A 17358-nucleotide genomic window follows, 5' to 3' on the forward strand; every position below is an offset into this window, starting at 1 on the left:
TTTTTTTTTTTGAGACAGAGTCTTGCTCTGTCACTCAGGCTGGAGTGCAGTGGTGTAATCTCGGCTCACCGTAGCCTCTGCCTGCCAGGTTCAAGCAATTCTCCTGCCTTAGCCTTCCAAGTAGCTGGGATTACAGCTGCACGCCACCATACTTGGCTAATTTTTGTATTTTTAATAGAGACAGGGTTTCACCATGTCGGCCAGGCTGGTCTCGAACTCCTGACCTTGTGATCTGCCCACTTCAGCATCCCAAAGTGCTGGGGTTACAGATGTGAGCCACTGCGCCCGGCCTCATGTCTGACTTTCCACACCGGAACATGAGCTCCACGAAGGAGCTCCCTCTTGTTCCCAGCTATATCTGCAGTGGATAGACCTTGTCTGGCTCGTTGAAGCACTCAGTAATTATTGTTTGAATGAACAGATGAAAATAATGAAGGAATAAAGGAACGAACTGAGGCTTCACCGGGGAAATGTTGTGAGGGGAGGGATGAGGCAGAGACAGCCGGGGGCCCAGGGGGTTTGCAGTCACCCAGGGCCACCGTCCTGCACTGTCTCAGGAGGGTCCCTCAGCCTCAGCCTCCCTCTCTCTGCCGAGGGTCTCTGGGGCTGTTCTGAGCCCCTGCCTTGTTGCCTCTTCCCTGCAGCTGGTCGAAGCCCTGGACCTGTTTGAGAGGCAGATGCTGAAGGAGGAGCGACTGCAGCCCACGGAGAGCAACTACACGGTGCTCATCGGGGGCTGCGGGCGGGTCGGCTACCTGAAGAAGGCCTTCAAGCTCTACAACCAGGTGTGTGTGAGCGCGGGGCAGCAGGGGCAAGGCTCTGAAAAGCTGGGGGCGGATCCCGAGTGTGCCGCTTGCTAGCGCTTTACACTGGGAAGGTAACTTCACCTCCCTGGCCTCAGTCAGACTCCTCCTTAAAATGATGGTGATTGTGGGTGATAAACGAGATGACATCGAGAGCCCTTTAGCACCTGCCTGGACTGCAGCAGTCCCCATGTTCCCTGAGAGAAGTAGCCTCACTCTGTCACCTAGGCTGGAGTGCAATCATAGCTCACTGCAGCCCCCAACTCCTTGGCTCAAGAGTTCCTCCTGCCTCAGCCTCGTCAGTAGCTGTGAGTACAGGTGTGTAGTACCATATCTGTCTAATTTTTAAATTTTTTGTAGAGGTAGGATTGTGCTGTGTTGTCCAGGCTGGTCTCTAACCCCGGCCACCCGCCTCGGCCTCCTAAAGTGCTGGGATTACAGGCCACAGCCCAGCCACTGCATCTGCGCCTCTTTTTTTTTTCCCTGGAGACAGAGTCTCGCTCTGTCGCCCAGGCTAGGGTACAGTGGTGTGACCTCGGCTCACTGGAACCTCCGCCTCCTGGGCTCAAGCGATTCTCATGCCTCGGCCTCCCGGGTAGCTGGGACTACAGGCGCACGTGCCACCACGCCCGGCTCATTTTTTTGTATTTTTAGTAGAGACAGCATTTCACCTTGTTGACCAGGCTGGTCTTGAACTCCTGACCTCAAGTGATCCGCCCACCTTGGCCTCCCAAAGTGCTGGGATTACAGGCGTGAGCCACTGCGCCCAGCCCATTACATCCACTTTAAAAAACTGTTAGTTTTGGCCCAGTGCGGTGGCTCACGCCTGCAATCTCACCACTTTGGGAGGCCAAAATGGGCAGATCATGAGGTCAAGAGATTGAGACCATCCTGGCCAACATGATGAAACCCTGTCTCTACTGAAAATACAGAAATTAACCGGGCATGGTGGCGCACACCTATAGTCCCAGCTACTCGGGAGGCTGAGGCAGGAGAATCACTTGAACCCAGGAGGTAGAGGTTGTAGTGAGCCGAAATCATGCCACTGTACTCCAGCCTAGCGACAGACTGAGACTCCATCTCCAAAAAAAAGAAAAAAAAATTATTTTTATTGTTTTTATTTATTTTATTTTATTTTATTATTTTTTTGAGACGGAAGTCTTGGCTCTGTCAGCCTGGCTGGAGGGCAGTGGCACAACCTCGGCTCACTGCAACCTCCACCTCCCAGGTTCAAGCAATTCTCCTGCCTTAGCCTCCCGAGTAGCTGGGATTACAGGCACCCACCACCACACCTGGCTAAATTTTTTGTGTGTTTTATAGAAGATGGGGGTTTCTCCATGTTGGCTGGGCTGGTCTCGAACTCCTGACCTCAGGTGATCTGCCCCCCTCAGCCTTCCAAAGTGCTGGGATTATAGGTGTGAGCCACAGCACCCAGCCTTGTTACTGTTTTTGGTGACTTACCTGCAGTGTGTCTGCCTTCTTCAGTGTCAGCTCAGTAAGGACAGGCTGTGCCCGCTCTGCTAACCCCAGGGCTGGTGCCAGGCGGGTAGCGAGTTGTCAGTGCACCTCTGTGGAGTTCAGCAAGACACACAGAGCCTACATCATCCTCAAAGTAGGGACTGCCATCTTTGCTTTTCAGAGAAGGAAACTGAGGCACAGAGAGATGAAGGGACATGTCCAAGGCCACCCCACTTGAATGCGCCGGGGCTGAGATTTGAGCCCCAAATGGCCTGACTCTAGCAGGGTTCTTTCTGCCACTGAGCCGCCTGTCACCTGCCCTCGACCACATGGCCCTTCTCTGGGCAATAGTGAGTGCTAGGCTTCACCAGGGATTGTCAACCCTAAGCATCTGCCCTAGTCCCCCAGAGGCTCAATAAGCTGAGTGTCGCTCACCTCCGGGGCTTGTGACTCAGCAGATGAGGTGGCCCTGAGAATGTGCATTGTGCCAGTGGTTCGGGGCCTCCCCTAGAGCACTGCAGTGCACCCTCCCACTTGCCACAGGCATCCACGGTTTCAAGGTGATGGTGTCATCCCCATTTTCACACGGAAGCGCGAACTTGCCCAGGAACCCTCAGGTAGTAAGCACTATAGCCCCTTTTCCCCTTGACTGGGTGGCCTGAAGGTGGGGACATCAGGAAGACCTTGCTGCCAGGACCCCAGGCCTGGAGTGGGCTGACAAGTGCCCAGGGCAGGATAACTTATGTTTGGTACATATCGGGGTGTGGGCTCAGTTTTCAGAGTCCCTTCAATGTGTCTGAGTTTGGAGAGCTGGGCTCTGATGTGTCCCATGGCTCTGCCTTAGAGCCTGGCCTGGTGTATGCAGTAACGGGGTCCTCTCCAGCCTCAGCCTCCTCTGGGGCAGCTGCTCACCTGTGTGTCCAGCTGATCCCGGGCCACCACTGAGCTGCTTCCATCTCCACAGATGAAAAAGCGGGACCTGGAGCCCTCAGACGCCACCTACACGGCCCTGTTCAACGTCTGTGCCGAGTCCCCCTGGAAGGACTCAGCTCTGCAGAGTGCCTTGAAACTCCGGCAGCAGCTGCAGGCCAAAAACTTCGAGCTCAACTTGAAAACGTACCACGCGCTGCTGAAGATGGCTGCCAAGTGTGCAGACCTTAGGATGTGCCTTGATGTGTTCAAGGTGGGGGGCTTCACCTGCCATCCTGCTCCCCGTTGTGGGGCTGGTCTCATGTGGCGGGGGCGGGGCTGTGGTGTCTGTCTCTTCTCATGCAGGAAGGCTCAGGGAGGGTGAGACAGCCTGTATTGGGCACTGGGGTTCACAGACGGATCTGATGAGACCCTGCTGGAGGTTGTGTGTGCCGCTGTGTGCTGTGTCCTGCTTTGTGCACTCGAGGGACGGCTTCCTGGAAGAGGCGTCCTCTATCCGAGTGTAGAGACGGGGTCTTGTTATGTTGCCCAGGCTGATCTCAAAACTCCTGGCCTCAAGTGATCCTCCTGCCTTGGCCTCCCAATGTGCTAGGATGACAGACATGAGCCGCCACACCCAGCCTACTGCAGGTCCTCAATGGGACCTCTTTGTTCCCTCCCCCAGGAAATCATCCACAAAGGGCACATTGTCACAGAGGAGACTTTTAGTTTCCTGCTCATGGGCTGCATCCAAGACAAGAAGACAGGCTTCCGGTACGCCCTCCAGGTATGTCCCTCCCACCCCACCTTCCTGCCCTGCTTCCCTGGCGCAAGAGGTGCAAAATGGTGATCCTGTGAGCACCCATGATGGTCCTGTGCTGAGTATTTTTATATTTGTGCTCTTTTCTGAAAACCCAGCAGCCACTGTAGCCTCAATCTACAGATGGCAGGGAGAGGAGGCCCTTAGAGGTGGAATGAGGGCGGCCCCTGCCTCTCCCACCCTGCTTTGCAGTAGGCTCAGCCCCTCTAAACTCACCTTACCTGAAAGCCTGCCGCACACTCACCTGGGCACTTGTTCAACCCTCCCACAGCCCGCTAGCACTTCTGCAGGTGCAACCACAGAGTCATTCATTCATTCATTTATTTTGAGATGGAGTCTCACTCTCGCCCAGGCTGGACATGGCACGATCTCGGCCTCCTGCAACCTCCGCCTCCTGGGTTCAAGTGGTACTCTTGCCTCAGCCTCCCGAGTAGCTGAGATTATAGGCGCACGCCACCAGGCCCAGGTAATTTTGTATTTTTAGTAGAGACAGGGTTTCACCATGTTGGCCAGGCTGGTCTTGAACTCCTGGCCTCATGTGATCTGCCTGCGTGGGCCTCCCAAAGTGCTGGGATTACAGACGTGAACCACAGCTCCTGGCTGGAAAGCTTTTTTTAAAATTACTTATTTATTTTTTTTGAGACAGAGTCTTGCTCTGTCGCCCAGGCTGGAGTGCAGTGGCGCGATCTCGGCTCACTGCAAGCTCCTCCTCCCAGGTTCATGCCATTCTCCTGCCTCAGCCTCCCAAGTAGCTGGGACTACAGGCGCCTGCCACCACGCACGGCTAATTTTTTGTATTTTTAGTAGAGACAGGGTTTCACCATGTTAGCCAGGATGGTCTCGATCTCCTGATCTCATGATCCGCCCGCCTCGGCCTCCCAAAGTGCTGGAGTTACAGACATGAGCCACCATGCCTGGCCTATTTTTTTGAGGCAGCTCTTGCTATGTTGCCCGGTCTTGCCTGGAACTCCTGGTCTGAAGGGATCCTCCCATCTAAAACTCCCAGGACACTGGGATTCCGGGTGCGAACCCTGTGCCCAGCTGCTGAACGGGAGCACCGAGCTGACGTTTGTCTCTTCTCTGGCAGGTGTGGCGGCTGATGCTGAGTCTGGGGCTACAGCCGAGCCGGGACAGCTACAACCTGCTGTTGGCAGCAGCTCGGGACTGTGGCCTAGGGGACCCCCAGGTGGCCTCAGAGCTGCTTCTGAAGCCCAGTGAGGAGGCAACCCTGCTTCAGCCCCCAGTGGGCAGGCAGCGGCCAAGGAGGACAGCCCAGGCCAAGGCAGGCAACCGCATGTCAGCCATGCTGCACGTGGAGGCCCTGGAGAGGCAGCTGTTTCTGGAACCTTCTCAGGCACTTGGGCCTCCAGAGCCTCAGGAAGCCAGAGTGCCCGGCAAGGCCCAGCCAGGGGTAGAAACCAAGGCAGAGCCCAGCCACACAGCGGCCCTGCCCCCTGTGGCCCTGAAGCCACCTCCCATGGAGCTGGAAGTCAATCTCCTGACCCCTGGGGTCGTTCCCCTGACCGTGGTCTCCTTTGGAACAGTGAGCACCCCAGCTGACCGGCTGGCCTTGATAGGGGGCCTGGAGGGCTTCCTGAGCAAGATGGCAGAGCACAGGCAGCAGCCCGACATCAGGACCCTCACGCTACTGGCTGAGGTGGTGGAGTCTGGGAGTCCTGCAGAGTCCTTGCTGCTGGCCCTCCTGGACGAACACCAGGTGGAGGCCGACCTGACATTCTTTAACACGCTGGTGAGAAAGAAGAGCAAGCTGGGAGACCTGGAGGGGGCCAAGGCGCTGTTGCCAGTCCTGGCGAAGAGGGGCCTCATCCCCAACCTGCAGACGTTCTGCAACCTGGCCATCGGGTGCCACAGGCCGAAGGATGGTCTGCAGCTGCTCACAGACATGAAGGTGAGTGGACCTGGGCCTGGGCAGGACGCCCGTGGTCCTGAGGAGCACTCTGCAGCTCAGGAGGGAAGTTTGGAGGAGCAGGGGTCCTCTAAGCCCCCCACTTGGAGAGGATGAACTGTGCATAGGGGCAAAGAGAGTGGGGTTGATAAGCTTCTGGTGTAGAATGGTGTTCGGTCCCATTTTGGGGGAAGCAGACCCTGGCGAGTGCGTCAGGGCTGGACGTAGAGATGCACAGATATTCCCGTCTGGAAGAAGGTGGCCGTGGGGTGACACTGAGGGCTGAGGGCTGGGGACAGGCCTCGGCCCCAACACTCTAGAGGTATGGCAGGGATTCTCAGAATTCCTGGGGAGCTGTAGGTGGTTTTCAAAGCCCCCGAGATCTGCTGTGCCTCCCACCTAGCCCCCATTGGAAGTGCTGCGTGGATTTCATCCGACCACAGCAGAGGCTGCGTCCTGCGTTGTCGGGGTCCCCCAGGTCTATCACCCTCTGGCTGTTTTCCTGGACCCTGCCTGGCTCACCTAGCCAAGACTCACGGTTTTCTAGGCTGACCACCACCTGGTGACCACGCATCACGGGGAACCCCCCCCCCCCCAGGGAGTGAGGAGGTGGTGTCTCCCGCATCATTTTCCGCCCAAGTCAGTCGGTGTCTGAGAGCAGCACGGGCGTCCTTTTCCGCAGCTTCTTTAGGGCTGAGCAGAGGGCCTGGGCTTGGCTTTCCTGCTGGAGAGGGACATTCAGCCCATCGTTGCTGCTGGGTTTGCCTTGCTGGCCGTGGCCGCTGGTCCCAGGAGCCAGCTTGATTGACAGAGGGTGGGACCTGCTGGCTCCCAATGGCTGCCATCATCTTGCTGATTCTATGATGTCCCTGTGTTCTAGAAGTCCCAGGTGACCCCCAACACTCACATCTACAGCGCCCTCATCAACGCAGCCGTCAGGAAGCTGGACTACACCTATCTCATCAACATCTTGAAGGACATGAAGCAGAACAGGGTCCCAGTGAATGAAGTGGTCATCCGCCAGCTGGAGTTTGCAGCCCAGTACCCTCCCACCTTTGACCGGGTTTGTGCCCCAAGCTCAAGCTCATCAGCTCCTTCACCATTTCTAACCGCCCCACCACCCAACCCTGGTTCTGGCCCTTGGGATTGTGTTCTCATGCTTGAAACTGTCCAGCAGCTTCTTTTTTTTTGAGACGGAGTCTCAGTCTGTCGCCCAGGCTGGAGTGCAGTGGCGCCATCTCGGCTCACTGCAAGCTCCGCCGCCTCCCAGGTTCACGCCATTCTCCTGCCTCAGCCTCCCTAGAAGCTGGGACTACAGGCACCCGCCACCACGCCCGGCTAATTTTTTTGTATTTTTAGTAGAGACGGGGTTTCACTGTGTTCGCCAGGATGGTCTTGATCTCCTGACCACATGATCCGCCCGCCTCGGCCTCCCAAAGTGCTGGGATTACAGGCGTGAGCCACCGCACCCGGCCCCAGCAGCTTCTCTTAGGAGTCCCCAAGTCTGTAGACCACAGCCTGAGTCCCTGTCCACGTGGCTCATCTCATGTCTCAGGCCAGCCTTGCCTTTGCTGCCTCTGTCCATCCCAATGGCCTTCTGTCAGTTCCCAAAGGCCACCAGCCTCTTGCCTGCCTCAGGGGATTGGTGTTCTGCTGCCTTGGGTGACACCCACTTTCATGTGGTGGGCTCTTTCTCCTGGAGGTCTCTGCTTAAGTGGCCCTCAGAGATGCCCAGCTGCCTGCCGCTCTGACCTGGGTTGAAAGTCTCCCCTCCCCCCAGCTCTGTTCATTTATGCCGTATCCTACAGTCTCAGGTCACGTGCTCACGGGCAGCCCTGGCCTTCCCTGTATCAGGCTTCTGGAGGCAGAGACTGTCTGCCGTGCTCATCTGGGTCCCCAGCACCTTTATGTTGCCGGTTACTCCAAACAGGTTGTTGCTTGCTCAGGGACTGGACAGGCAGTGAAGTGGCGTTGTTATCTGGGGTGAATCACCGAGATTTGTTGTCTTACTCCACGGAAATCAAGGATGTGGACACATAAAGAGTGAGGTTAACGGTGGCTCATGCCTGTAATCCCAGCACTTTGGGAGGCCGAGGTGGGTAGATCACAAGGTCAGGAGATTTAGACCATCCTGGCCAACATGGTGAAACCCCATCTTTACTAAAAATACAAAAATTAGCTGGGCGTGGTGGCGCGTGCCTGTAATCCCAGCTACTCAGCTGAGGCAGGAGAATTGCTTGAACCAGCCGAGATTGCGCCACTGCACTCCAGCCTGGCTACAGAGCAAGATTCCGTCTCTTTTTTTTTTTTTTTTTTTTTTTTTTTTTTTTTTTTGAGACAGAGTCTCCACTCTGTCGCCCAGGCTGGAATGGCAGTGGCAGGTTCTAGGCTCACTGCAAACCTCCCACCTCCTGGGATCAAGCAATTCTCCCTGCCCTCAGCCTCCTAAGTAGCCAGGATTACAGGCGCCCGCCACCAACACTAGCTTATTTTTTTTTATTTTTTTTTTTTTTTGAGACGGAGTCTCGCCCTGTCACCCAGGCTGGGAGTGCAGTGGCCGGATCCTCGCTCCACTGCAAGCTCCTGGCATCCTGGGTTTACGCCATTCTCCTGCCTCAGCTCCCGAGTAGCTGGGACTACAGGCGCCCACCACCTCACCCGGCCAGTTTTTGTATTTTTTAGTAGAGAACGGGGGTTTCACCGGTGTTAGCCAGGATGGCCTCCGATCTCCTGACCTCGTGATCCACGCCGTCCTCGGGCCTCCAAAGGTCTGGGATTACAGGCTTGGAGCCACCGTGCCGCCCTTATTTTGTATTTTAGTAGAACGGGGGTTTCACCATGTTGGCCCAGGCTGGTCTCGAACCGCTGCCTCGTGAATCCACCCCCCTTGGCCTTCCCAAAGTGCTGGGATTACAGGTGTGACCCACCACATCTGATGACTCTGTCTCAAAAAAAAGAAAAAAGAAAAAAAAGAGTGAGGTTAAGGTTGGGCATTGTGGCTCACACCTGTAATCCCAGCACTTTGGGAGGCCAAGGCGGCTGGATCCCCTGAGGTCAGAAGTTCGAGACCAGCCTGACCAACGTGGTGAAACCCTGTCTCTACTAAAAATACAAAAATTAGCTGGGTAGTGGCGGGCACCTGTAATCCCAGCTACTCAGGAGGCACAAGAATCACTTTAACCCAAGAGGCAGAGGTTGCAGTGAGCCAAGATCGCGCCACTGCACTCCAGCCTGGGTGATAGATGGAGACTCGGTCTCAAAAAAGAAAAAAAAAAAAAAGAGGTTAAGAGCTGAAGTTTAATAGGCGGAAGAGAAGAGCTCTTGCCTGGCACTGTGGCTCATGCCTGTAATCCCAGCACTTTGGGAGGCTGAGGCGGGCAGATCGTGAGGTCAGGAGATCGAGACCATCCTGGCTAACACGGTGAAACCTTGTCTCTAATATAAAAAATTAGCCGGGTGTGGTGGCAGGCGCCTGTAGTCCCAGCTACTTGAGAGACTGAGGCAGGTGAATGGCATGAACCCGGGAGGTGGAGCTTACAGTGAGCCGAAGTCACACCACTGCACTCCAGCCTGGGCGACCCAGCGAGACTCCATCTCAAAAAAAAACCTCTCTGCAGAGAGAGGTGCCAGAGAAATGGGTTGCCGCTTCCACTGTGAAATGAAGAGGTTTTGTACATGAGCTGGAGGAAGTGGTGTCTGATTTACAAAGGACACAAAAGATTGGTTGGACCAGGTGTGCCGTTTACATAGCTCGTATAAAAGCTGGCACCCCACCCTCACCTTTTATTATGCAGATAGGTTTCCAGTGCCATGTTGCCTGGTTCTTTACTGTACACATGGCAACAAAAGAAGGGAAGATGGGGCCCCCATGTTGAACACACCTGGCTCCCGAGTAGCCTTTTTCTATTGTCACAGCCGCCAGCATTTACCCCTGCGAGCTTCCAGCTTGCTTATCTGTGTCTGCAGCTCGACTTTTCAGGCTGCTCTTTGTTAGAAAAGAAATGATTTGGGAGCCGCTTTTTATTAAAAGGGAAATTTCACCAAGGACTCTGTTGCCCTTACTATCTGCCCAAATAATTTCTTTCTGCCTCCTGTATCAGCAGGAGCAGGGCAGAGTCATGAAATCTGCTTTGTTACGACCACAGCCTCTTCCTGCTGTTCTGAGGATATCAGGCTCTGGGGGTTTGGCTTTTGGGTCCATCGAGTCACACTGTGCTGAGCACCTCCGGAGCATCCAGAGCCACTGTGGCTTGGAGCACAACCCAGATGGGACAGAGACAAGTAAATGGGCAGGGACGCACACAGCCAGAAGGTGCAGGGTCAGGAATGCCGTGCAGGTGTCACACCTGAATGCCATTTTGAGGGCTTCCTACAAATGGGTGGGACAGCAGTGGAGATTGTGCCTGGCTGAAGGCATAGCTGGGCATTTTTAAACTGTGTGTCTGTGCTTTGAACTGTTGGTTGCGAGTCTTTTCTCATTGGTTCCAGGGCGTTTACACACACACACACACACACACACACATTCTGGGTACTGGGTTTTGTTGATTACATGTTGTGCGTATCTTCCTAGTGGATTGTCTCTTCCCGCTGGCGTAGGGCTCACTAGGGGTTCAACTCCACAGTCACAAGACTATCACAGGCCTAAAGCATATCGTATTTAAGTCAGACAGATGTCCCCGACTTAAAGATGGTTCTACACAGGATTTTTCAACTTTGCAATAGTTTTATCAGGATGTAACTCTGTAAGGATCGACTTTGTGCAGGGTTAGTTTCTACTGAATGTATGTCACTTTTGCATAATTATGAAGTCAGGACCCTCTGCTGTGTTGCCAGCAATAGATGCATTTTCCTTTTGTTTTTATGAGATGGAGTCTCACAGTGTCACCCAGGCTGGAGTGCAGTGACGTGATCTTGGCTCACTGCCACCTCTGCCACCCAAGTTCAAGCGATTTTCCTGCCTCAGCCTCCTGAGTAGCTGGGATTACAGGCACCTGCCACCACACCCGACTAATTTTTGTATTTTTTTTTTTTTTTTTTTTTTTTTTTTTTTTTTTACTAGAGATGGGGTTTCACCATCTTGGCCAGGCTGGTCTTGAACTCCTGACCTCGTGATCCACCCACCCCAGCCTCCCAAAGTGCTGGGATTACAGGTGTGAGCCCCCGTGCTGTTCCAAATTTTTTCTTTTTTTAAAAAGAGACGGAATTACTCTGTTGCCCAGGCCGGAGTGCAGTGGCACGATCATGGCTTACTGTAGCCTTGACCTCCCAGGCTTAAGCAGTCCTCCCACCTTAGCCACCTGAGGAGCTGGGACTACAGGCATGTACCACCATACCCAGCTAATCTTTTAGACAGGGTTTTACTATATTACCCAAACTGGTCTGGAACTCCTGAGCTCATGTAATCCACCTGCCTTGGCTTCCCAAAGCACTGGGATTACAGGAGTGAGCCACCATGCCCAGCCAGATTGATTTTTGATTGACGGTGGGTTTTTGGGGGTGGAACCGTGGTGTCAGGAGCATCTGTACTCATATTCCCTCATGATGGTGTCCTTGTTTATATTCGTGATTCTGTTGAGTTTTGCTTTCTGTGCTTTCAGGCTCTATCCGGCACCGTAAGGTTTAGAATTGTTCAGTCTTTTGAGTCAAACCTTTTTTTTTTTTGTTTTTTTGAGACAGAGTCTTGCTCTGTCGCCCAAGCTGGAGTGCAATGGTGTGATTTCAGCTCACTGCAACCTCCGCCTCCTGGGTTCAAGCCATTCTCTTGCCTTAACCTCCCAGACAGCTGGGGGCTACAGGCATGTACTGCCACATCCAGCATTTTTAGTAGAGGCGGGGTTTCCCCATGCTGGCCAGGCTGGTCTCGAACTCCTGACCTCAAGTGATCTGCCGCCTCGGCCTCCTAAAGTGCTGGGATTATAGACGTGAGCCACCGTACCGGGCCAAACCTTTTGTCATCATGTGGTAGTAGCTGTATGTCAGATGGTACTTTTTGGCTGGTTTTTTTTTTTTTTTTTTTTGGTATATTCCCCCGCCAGCTCTCTGTTTCTGTCTGGTGTGTCTTTTCTTTTTTCCCCATATCTCCATGGAGCCTATCTCGGCAGTGTTGAGATGATGGTCAGAGGGAGGTGGCTTTGAGCGGGAGGGGCTCGGCAGGCTGTGGAGGCAGGTGGGACCCAGTGATTCTAGCTTGGGGGCCTGGGGTGGTAAGTGTGGATGGAGGAGCACAGTGGAGTGCTATCAGGCAGATGGCTCTGGGCCTGCCCCAGGGTGCCCAGCTGGGACCTGTTTCTCTGAAGTAAGCTACTCCCATAGTGCGTGTTCACAGCTTTTCTGCCCTGTCCCCTGCAGCCACCTGGAAGGGAAAATGGCAGCTACCAGCTTCCCTGAGGCCTGAGCCAGCTGCCGAGGTTTGGGATTAGCTGTAGGTAACAGGAGTGATTCTAGCCTCGCTTTTGTAATTCCAGTACCAAGGGAGGAACACCTACCTGGCGAAGATTGACGGCTTCCGAGCCTATTACAAGCATTGGTTGACAGTGATGCCCGCAGAGGAAACCCCGCACCCCTGGCAAAAGTTCCGGACCAAGCCCCAGGAGGACCACGACACCGGCAAGGAGGCCGATGTGGACGGATGTACCCTTGGGGGCAGGTGATGGGAGCACAGCTGAACCCAGCCTCAGTGCTCGGCCCTCAGTGCTCTGTGGGAGCCCCAGGACAAGTGAGCTGGTGTCACCTCCTGCCTGGGGCAAGAGCCAGGCCCTAAGGAACAGCCGCAGTGTGTCACGGGTGTTGGTGTGAGGACACACGCTAGGCCCAAGGTGCCTGCACTCCCGGCAGGTCCAAGGGCAACTCCAGCCACTTTCGCATGTCACCTTGGGTCTTCCAGCTCCAGTACCTTTGCGTGTCACCTTGCACACCACAAGGGGGCTGGGGCATCTGGTCCCTGGGGCCTGGTGCCGCCCCGCTGGGTTCCACAGGCCGATGCTCTGAAAGAATAGACGTGGGGCCGGAGCGGTTTAAAGATTTTATTTTTACAAATCACAGCTGATGGACAGCAAAGCCTTCCCCGTAGAGACCGTGCTCCAACTTGGGCCTGGGGCACTGCTCGCTGCTCCCAGGAAGGGGGTGGTGCCACAGGCAGGAACCTGCGAAGTCCAGAGTCCAGGGTGGAGAGCGCCAGCCTCAGCCAGAGCAGCCACGGCAGCCACAGTGTGTGCACTCGATGATGCGGCCCTGCAATGGAGGAGGACATTGAGATGATGTCACTGCGCCACACTTGTCCCTGCACGGTCACATACGTGGCAACCCTCTGCCACCATGCCATATAGGGACACACCTCAGAAACCCTTCTGTGACAGCTCTGGACAGGGAAAATTTGGTTCCCTCATGATGGTGGAAACAGCTGCTATTGACACCGAGGTTACATCTGTATGTGTAGTTATAATACGTTATGCAAATCCAACACACATTTGCCAATCAAGAAAAATCGGTGTGAATGAGTCTCGTTATTTCCCTAAGTGAGCATGACAGACCCTGCGATAAGCAGAGGTGGCTCCGCTACTGTTTGGGGACTTCAGGGTGGCCTCTGGGCTGGGACACTCTGGTGGGGGAAGAGGGCAGGAGGCTATGCACTTGAGTTACACCCTTCTGACCCAGAGCCTCCAGAAAGAAGGGTCTTGTCCACCAGGCCTGCTGTGGCCCAATGCTTGGCCGGCCAGAAAGCCCTAGAACAGTGGCTTGTGTTTATTTCACTTTTTCAGTTCTTTTGTTGGAGGAGCAAGACCTTAGTTTAAGTAAACAGGATCCTCTGATGAAACCCAGGTAAGTCTACAGCAGACTGTTTTGGCCACTGGGTTGAAGCAGCACCCCAGTCCACCAGCCCCCCGACCTGGATCCCTTGTGGAATCTGGGCACTCGGGAGGGGGGGCTTCTGCCACTCTGCCACCCCTCCCTGCCTCCATCAGAAAACCAATACCCTAGTCTTTCCTTGGGGAGGCGGCCCTTGCTCACTCCCACTGCTCAGTACAGAAGTCCTCAGATCCAGCCGCAGCTCTCCATTGTCAGTCTCACTGCAGCATGAAGGGACCGTGTGAAGAGGCACCTGTGTGGAGCTGGGGACCAGGCCAGGCTGGCAGATGGGCAGTGGGGCCTAACCTCCTAGCTGGGCCAACAACTGTGTGCCAAGGCCACAGCTGCCTTTCAGAGGGGCTTGGGGCTGGATGGAGCTCAGCTCCTGTCCCTCAGCACCACTCCTGAGGTGCCTGGCCTAGGAGTGGTACTTGGAACAGAAAGTTCTGAAAGAAGAAACAGTGGGCCGGGCGCAGTGGCTCACGCCTGTAATCCCAGCACTTTGGGAGGCTGAGGTGGGCAGATCACCTGAGGTTGGGGGTTCAAGATCAGCCTGACCAACATGGAGAAACCCCATCTCTACTAAAAATACAAAATTAGCCGGGCGTGGTGGTGGGCGTCTGTAATCCCAGCTACTTTGGAGGCTGAGGCAGGAGAATCATTTGAACCCAGGAGGCAGAAGTTGCAGTGAGCCAAGATGGTGCCACTGCACTCCGGCCTGGGCGACTCCGTCCTGGGGGCAGGGGGAAAGACAGTGATGGTAATGTTAAAGTATCACTGTGAGGACTGAGGGAAAGGGACAGGAACTCGGTGGCCACCCTTCCCTGATGTCACCCTGCCACCACCTTGGGATTAGGGCTCTTCACCACCATTTCCTAAGTGAGGAAAGGGGTTCAGTAATTTGCCCAAAGGTGGAGTTGAGATTGGCCCCAGACCTAATAAACACACTCACAGCCACACGCTGCCTCACACAGATTCCTGAACAGAGAGACCCACTCCCGTGAGGGAGAGCCAGCAGGATATCCAGGGATAAAACGACATTCCAGCCCAATCAAATAACGTAAGATCCCTTGGAGTCGACTAGAGCTTTTGAGCTGAAAATAACATCAAGCTTGAGCGTCAGACATTACCACTTCCAGCTTGCTTTTGGGCACACGGCAGATGCAGTTCGTCCCGAAGTTGGTGTCCCTTGTCTGAATGCACCGCAGGCAGCACAAGTTCTCATACCCTTGCTTTTTCCATTTTGCAATCAGGTTTTTGTCTGCATAGCCTTCTTTAATACAGTATTCATAGAGTTCTGTCAAAAGATGGGGAAGAGCATCAGTCCATGGTCTAAAAACCTCCCCAACCCTTGATCAAAAAGAGCGTTCAGGCTGGGCGCAGTGGCTCATGCCTGTAATCCAAGCACTTTGGGAGGCCGAGGCGGGCGGATCACCTGAGGTCAGGAGTTCGGGACCAACCTGGCCAACATAGTGAAACCCTGCCTCTACTAAAAATACAAAAATTAGCTGGGCATGATGGCAGGCGCTTGTAATCCCAGCTACTCAACAGGCTGAGGCAGGAGAATCACTTGAACCCAGGAGGCAGAGGTTGTACTGACCTGAGGTCATGCCACTGGACCTGCCTGGATGACAGAGTGAAACCCCATCTCAAAAAGAGAAAAAAAAAAAAAGCATTCAGTATTGCAGTGGGACAGTCCTTGGAGGAGGAACAAAAAAGAGTATTTAGGCCAGGCAAGGTGGCGTAATCCCAGCACTTTTGGAAGCCAACACCAGAGGATCACTTGAGTTAAACCAGCCTGGGCAACATAGTGAGGGCCCATCTACAAAAAATTTAAAAATTAGCTGGGTATGGTGGTGCACACCTGTAGTCCCAGCTACTCGGGAGGTTGAAGTGAGAGGATCCCTTGAGCCCAGAAGGTTGAGGCTGCAGTGAGCCATGACTGTACCACTACACTCCAGTCTGGGGAACACAGCAAGAGACCCTGTTTCAATAACAACAACAACAAAAAAGTCAAGAGCGGTGGCTCACGCCTGTAATTCCAGCACTTTGGGAGGCCGAGTTGGGTGGATCAACTGAGGTCAGGAGTTCAACACTAGGCTGACCGATATGGTGAAACCCCATCTTTACTAAAAATACAAAAATTGGCCGGGTGTGGTGGTGGGTGCCTGTAATCCCAGCTACTTGGACAGAGACAGGAGAATCGCTTGAACCCAGGAGGTAGAGCTTGCAGTGAGCCAAGATGTTGCCACTGCACTCCAGCCTGGGCGACAGAGTGAGACTCTATCTCAAAAACAAAACACACACACACACACACACACAAAACTCAAGCCAACATTGACTCCCCCTTATTTTTAGTGGTAAGAAAAACCATGACTTGCAGAGGTTGTGAGAATGATTGTGGTTAGCTCAGTAACTCCAAAGGTGACTCGAGTTTGAAAGGCCAAGAGAGACTGACTAATCACCTCTGCTGATGGCTTTCCGCTTGTAAAAGAGGTCAAAGATGTAGCGGGTTTTCTGGTGGTGGATCCTGAAGATGGGCCACAGAGATTCCACTTTCCTTTTTCCCTCATGCGGTTCTGTTTCAGCTGGGGAGAAACAAAGTGTGGTTTGAGGGAACACGGTCGGTCTGCGCAGGATTTTCTTTTTGTAAATAACTAGTGATAATGAATAAATACCACTTTATACCCACTTTATACCCACTAGGATGGCTACATCAAAACTATGGCACAATAACAAGTGTTGGCAAGGATGTGGAGAAACTGGAAGTCTCCCACGTTCCTGGTTGGAATATAAAATGGTGGAGCCACTGCAGAAAAGAGTTAGGTGGCTCCTCAACAAGTTAAACAGGGCTGGCCGGACTCAGTGGCTCACACCTGTAATCCCAGCACTTTGGGAGGCTGAGACAGGCAGATCACTTGAGGTCAGGAGTCTGAGACCAGCCCGGTCAACATGGTGAAACCCCATATCTACTAAAAATACAAAAGAATTAGCAGGGCATGATGGCGCATGCCTGTAATCCCATCTACTTCGGAGGCTGAGGTAAGAGAATTGTTTGAACTCAGAGGCAGAGGATGCAGAGAGCTAACATCATGCCACTGCACTCCAGCCTAGGCAACAAAGCGAGACTCCTGTCTCAAAGACTCCTGTCTCAAAAAAAAAAAAAAAAAGGGAATGAAGTAAGTACTGATATATTCTGCAACACAGATGAACCCTGAAACATAAAACTGAGTGTGGCAATGGTCGTACAACTTTGTGAATATACTAAAAATCCCTTAATTGGATAATTTAACAGGATGACTTTCACAGTATATGATTAGTATCTCAATAAAGCTGTTATTTAAAAAAAGAATAAGCCATTGGGCATTTTCGGAGGCCAAGGTCAGCAGATCACGAGGTCAGGAGATCGAGATCGGCCTGACCAACATGGTGAAACCACATCACTACTAAAAATTTAAAAATTAGCCAGGCGTGGTAGTGCATGCTTGTAATCCCAGCTTCTCAGGAGGCTGAGGCAGAAGAATTGCCTGAATTCGGGAGGTGGAGGTTGCAGTGAGCCGAGATCACACCACTGCACTCCAGCCTGGGCAACAGTGTGAGATTCCATCTCAAAAAAA

The 17358-nt window shown here is 53.6% G+C and overlaps 2 protein-coding genes across 4 annotated transcripts in view; one reads left to right on the top strand and one right to left on the bottom strand.

Annotated features, from left to right (window-relative positions):
• Positions 1 to 13389, top strand: part of PTCD1 (pentatricopeptide repeat domain 1) — an 18485-nt gene extending 5096 nt beyond the window's left edge. The window contains exons 3-8 of the mRNA XM_017886013.1: positions 645 to 785; positions 3226 to 3444; positions 3856 to 3957; positions 5078 to 5899; positions 6777 to 6959; positions 12361 to 13389. Coding sequence (XP_017741502.1) covers positions 645 to 785; positions 3226 to 3444; positions 3856 to 3957; positions 5078 to 5899; positions 6777 to 6959; positions 12361 to 12546 — 1653 coding nt within the window. The 3' untranslated portion in view covers positions 12547 to 13389. The remainder of the gene's footprint in view (positions 1 to 644; positions 786 to 3225; positions 3445 to 3855; positions 3958 to 5077; positions 5900 to 6776; positions 6960 to 12360) is intronic.
• Positions 12903 to 17358, bottom strand: part of BUD31 (BUD31 spliceosome associated protein) — a 10278-nt gene continuing 5822 nt past the window's right edge. For all 3 annotated transcript variants that reach the window (XM_017886024.1, XM_017886025.1, XM_017886026.1), the window contains exons 4-6: positions 16207 to 16329; positions 14872 to 15038; positions 12903 to 13126 (exon numbers count right to left, since the gene is read on the bottom strand). In XM_017886024.1, the coding sequence (XP_017741513.1) occupies positions 13076 to 13126; positions 14872 to 15038; positions 16207 to 16329 (341 nt within the window). In that variant the 3' untranslated portion in view covers positions 12903 to 13075. The remainder of the gene's footprint in view (positions 13127 to 14871; positions 15039 to 16206; positions 16330 to 17358) is intronic.

The sequence above is a fragment of the Rhinopithecus bieti genome, unplaced genomic scaffold (assembly GCF_001698545.2).
Source record: "Rhinopithecus bieti isolate Rb0 unplaced genomic scaffold, ASM169854v2 scaffold_14454, whole genome shotgun sequence".
In the NCBI taxonomy this organism is placed as follows: domain Eukaryota; kingdom Metazoa; phylum Chordata; class Mammalia; order Primates; family Cercopithecidae; genus Rhinopithecus; species Rhinopithecus bieti.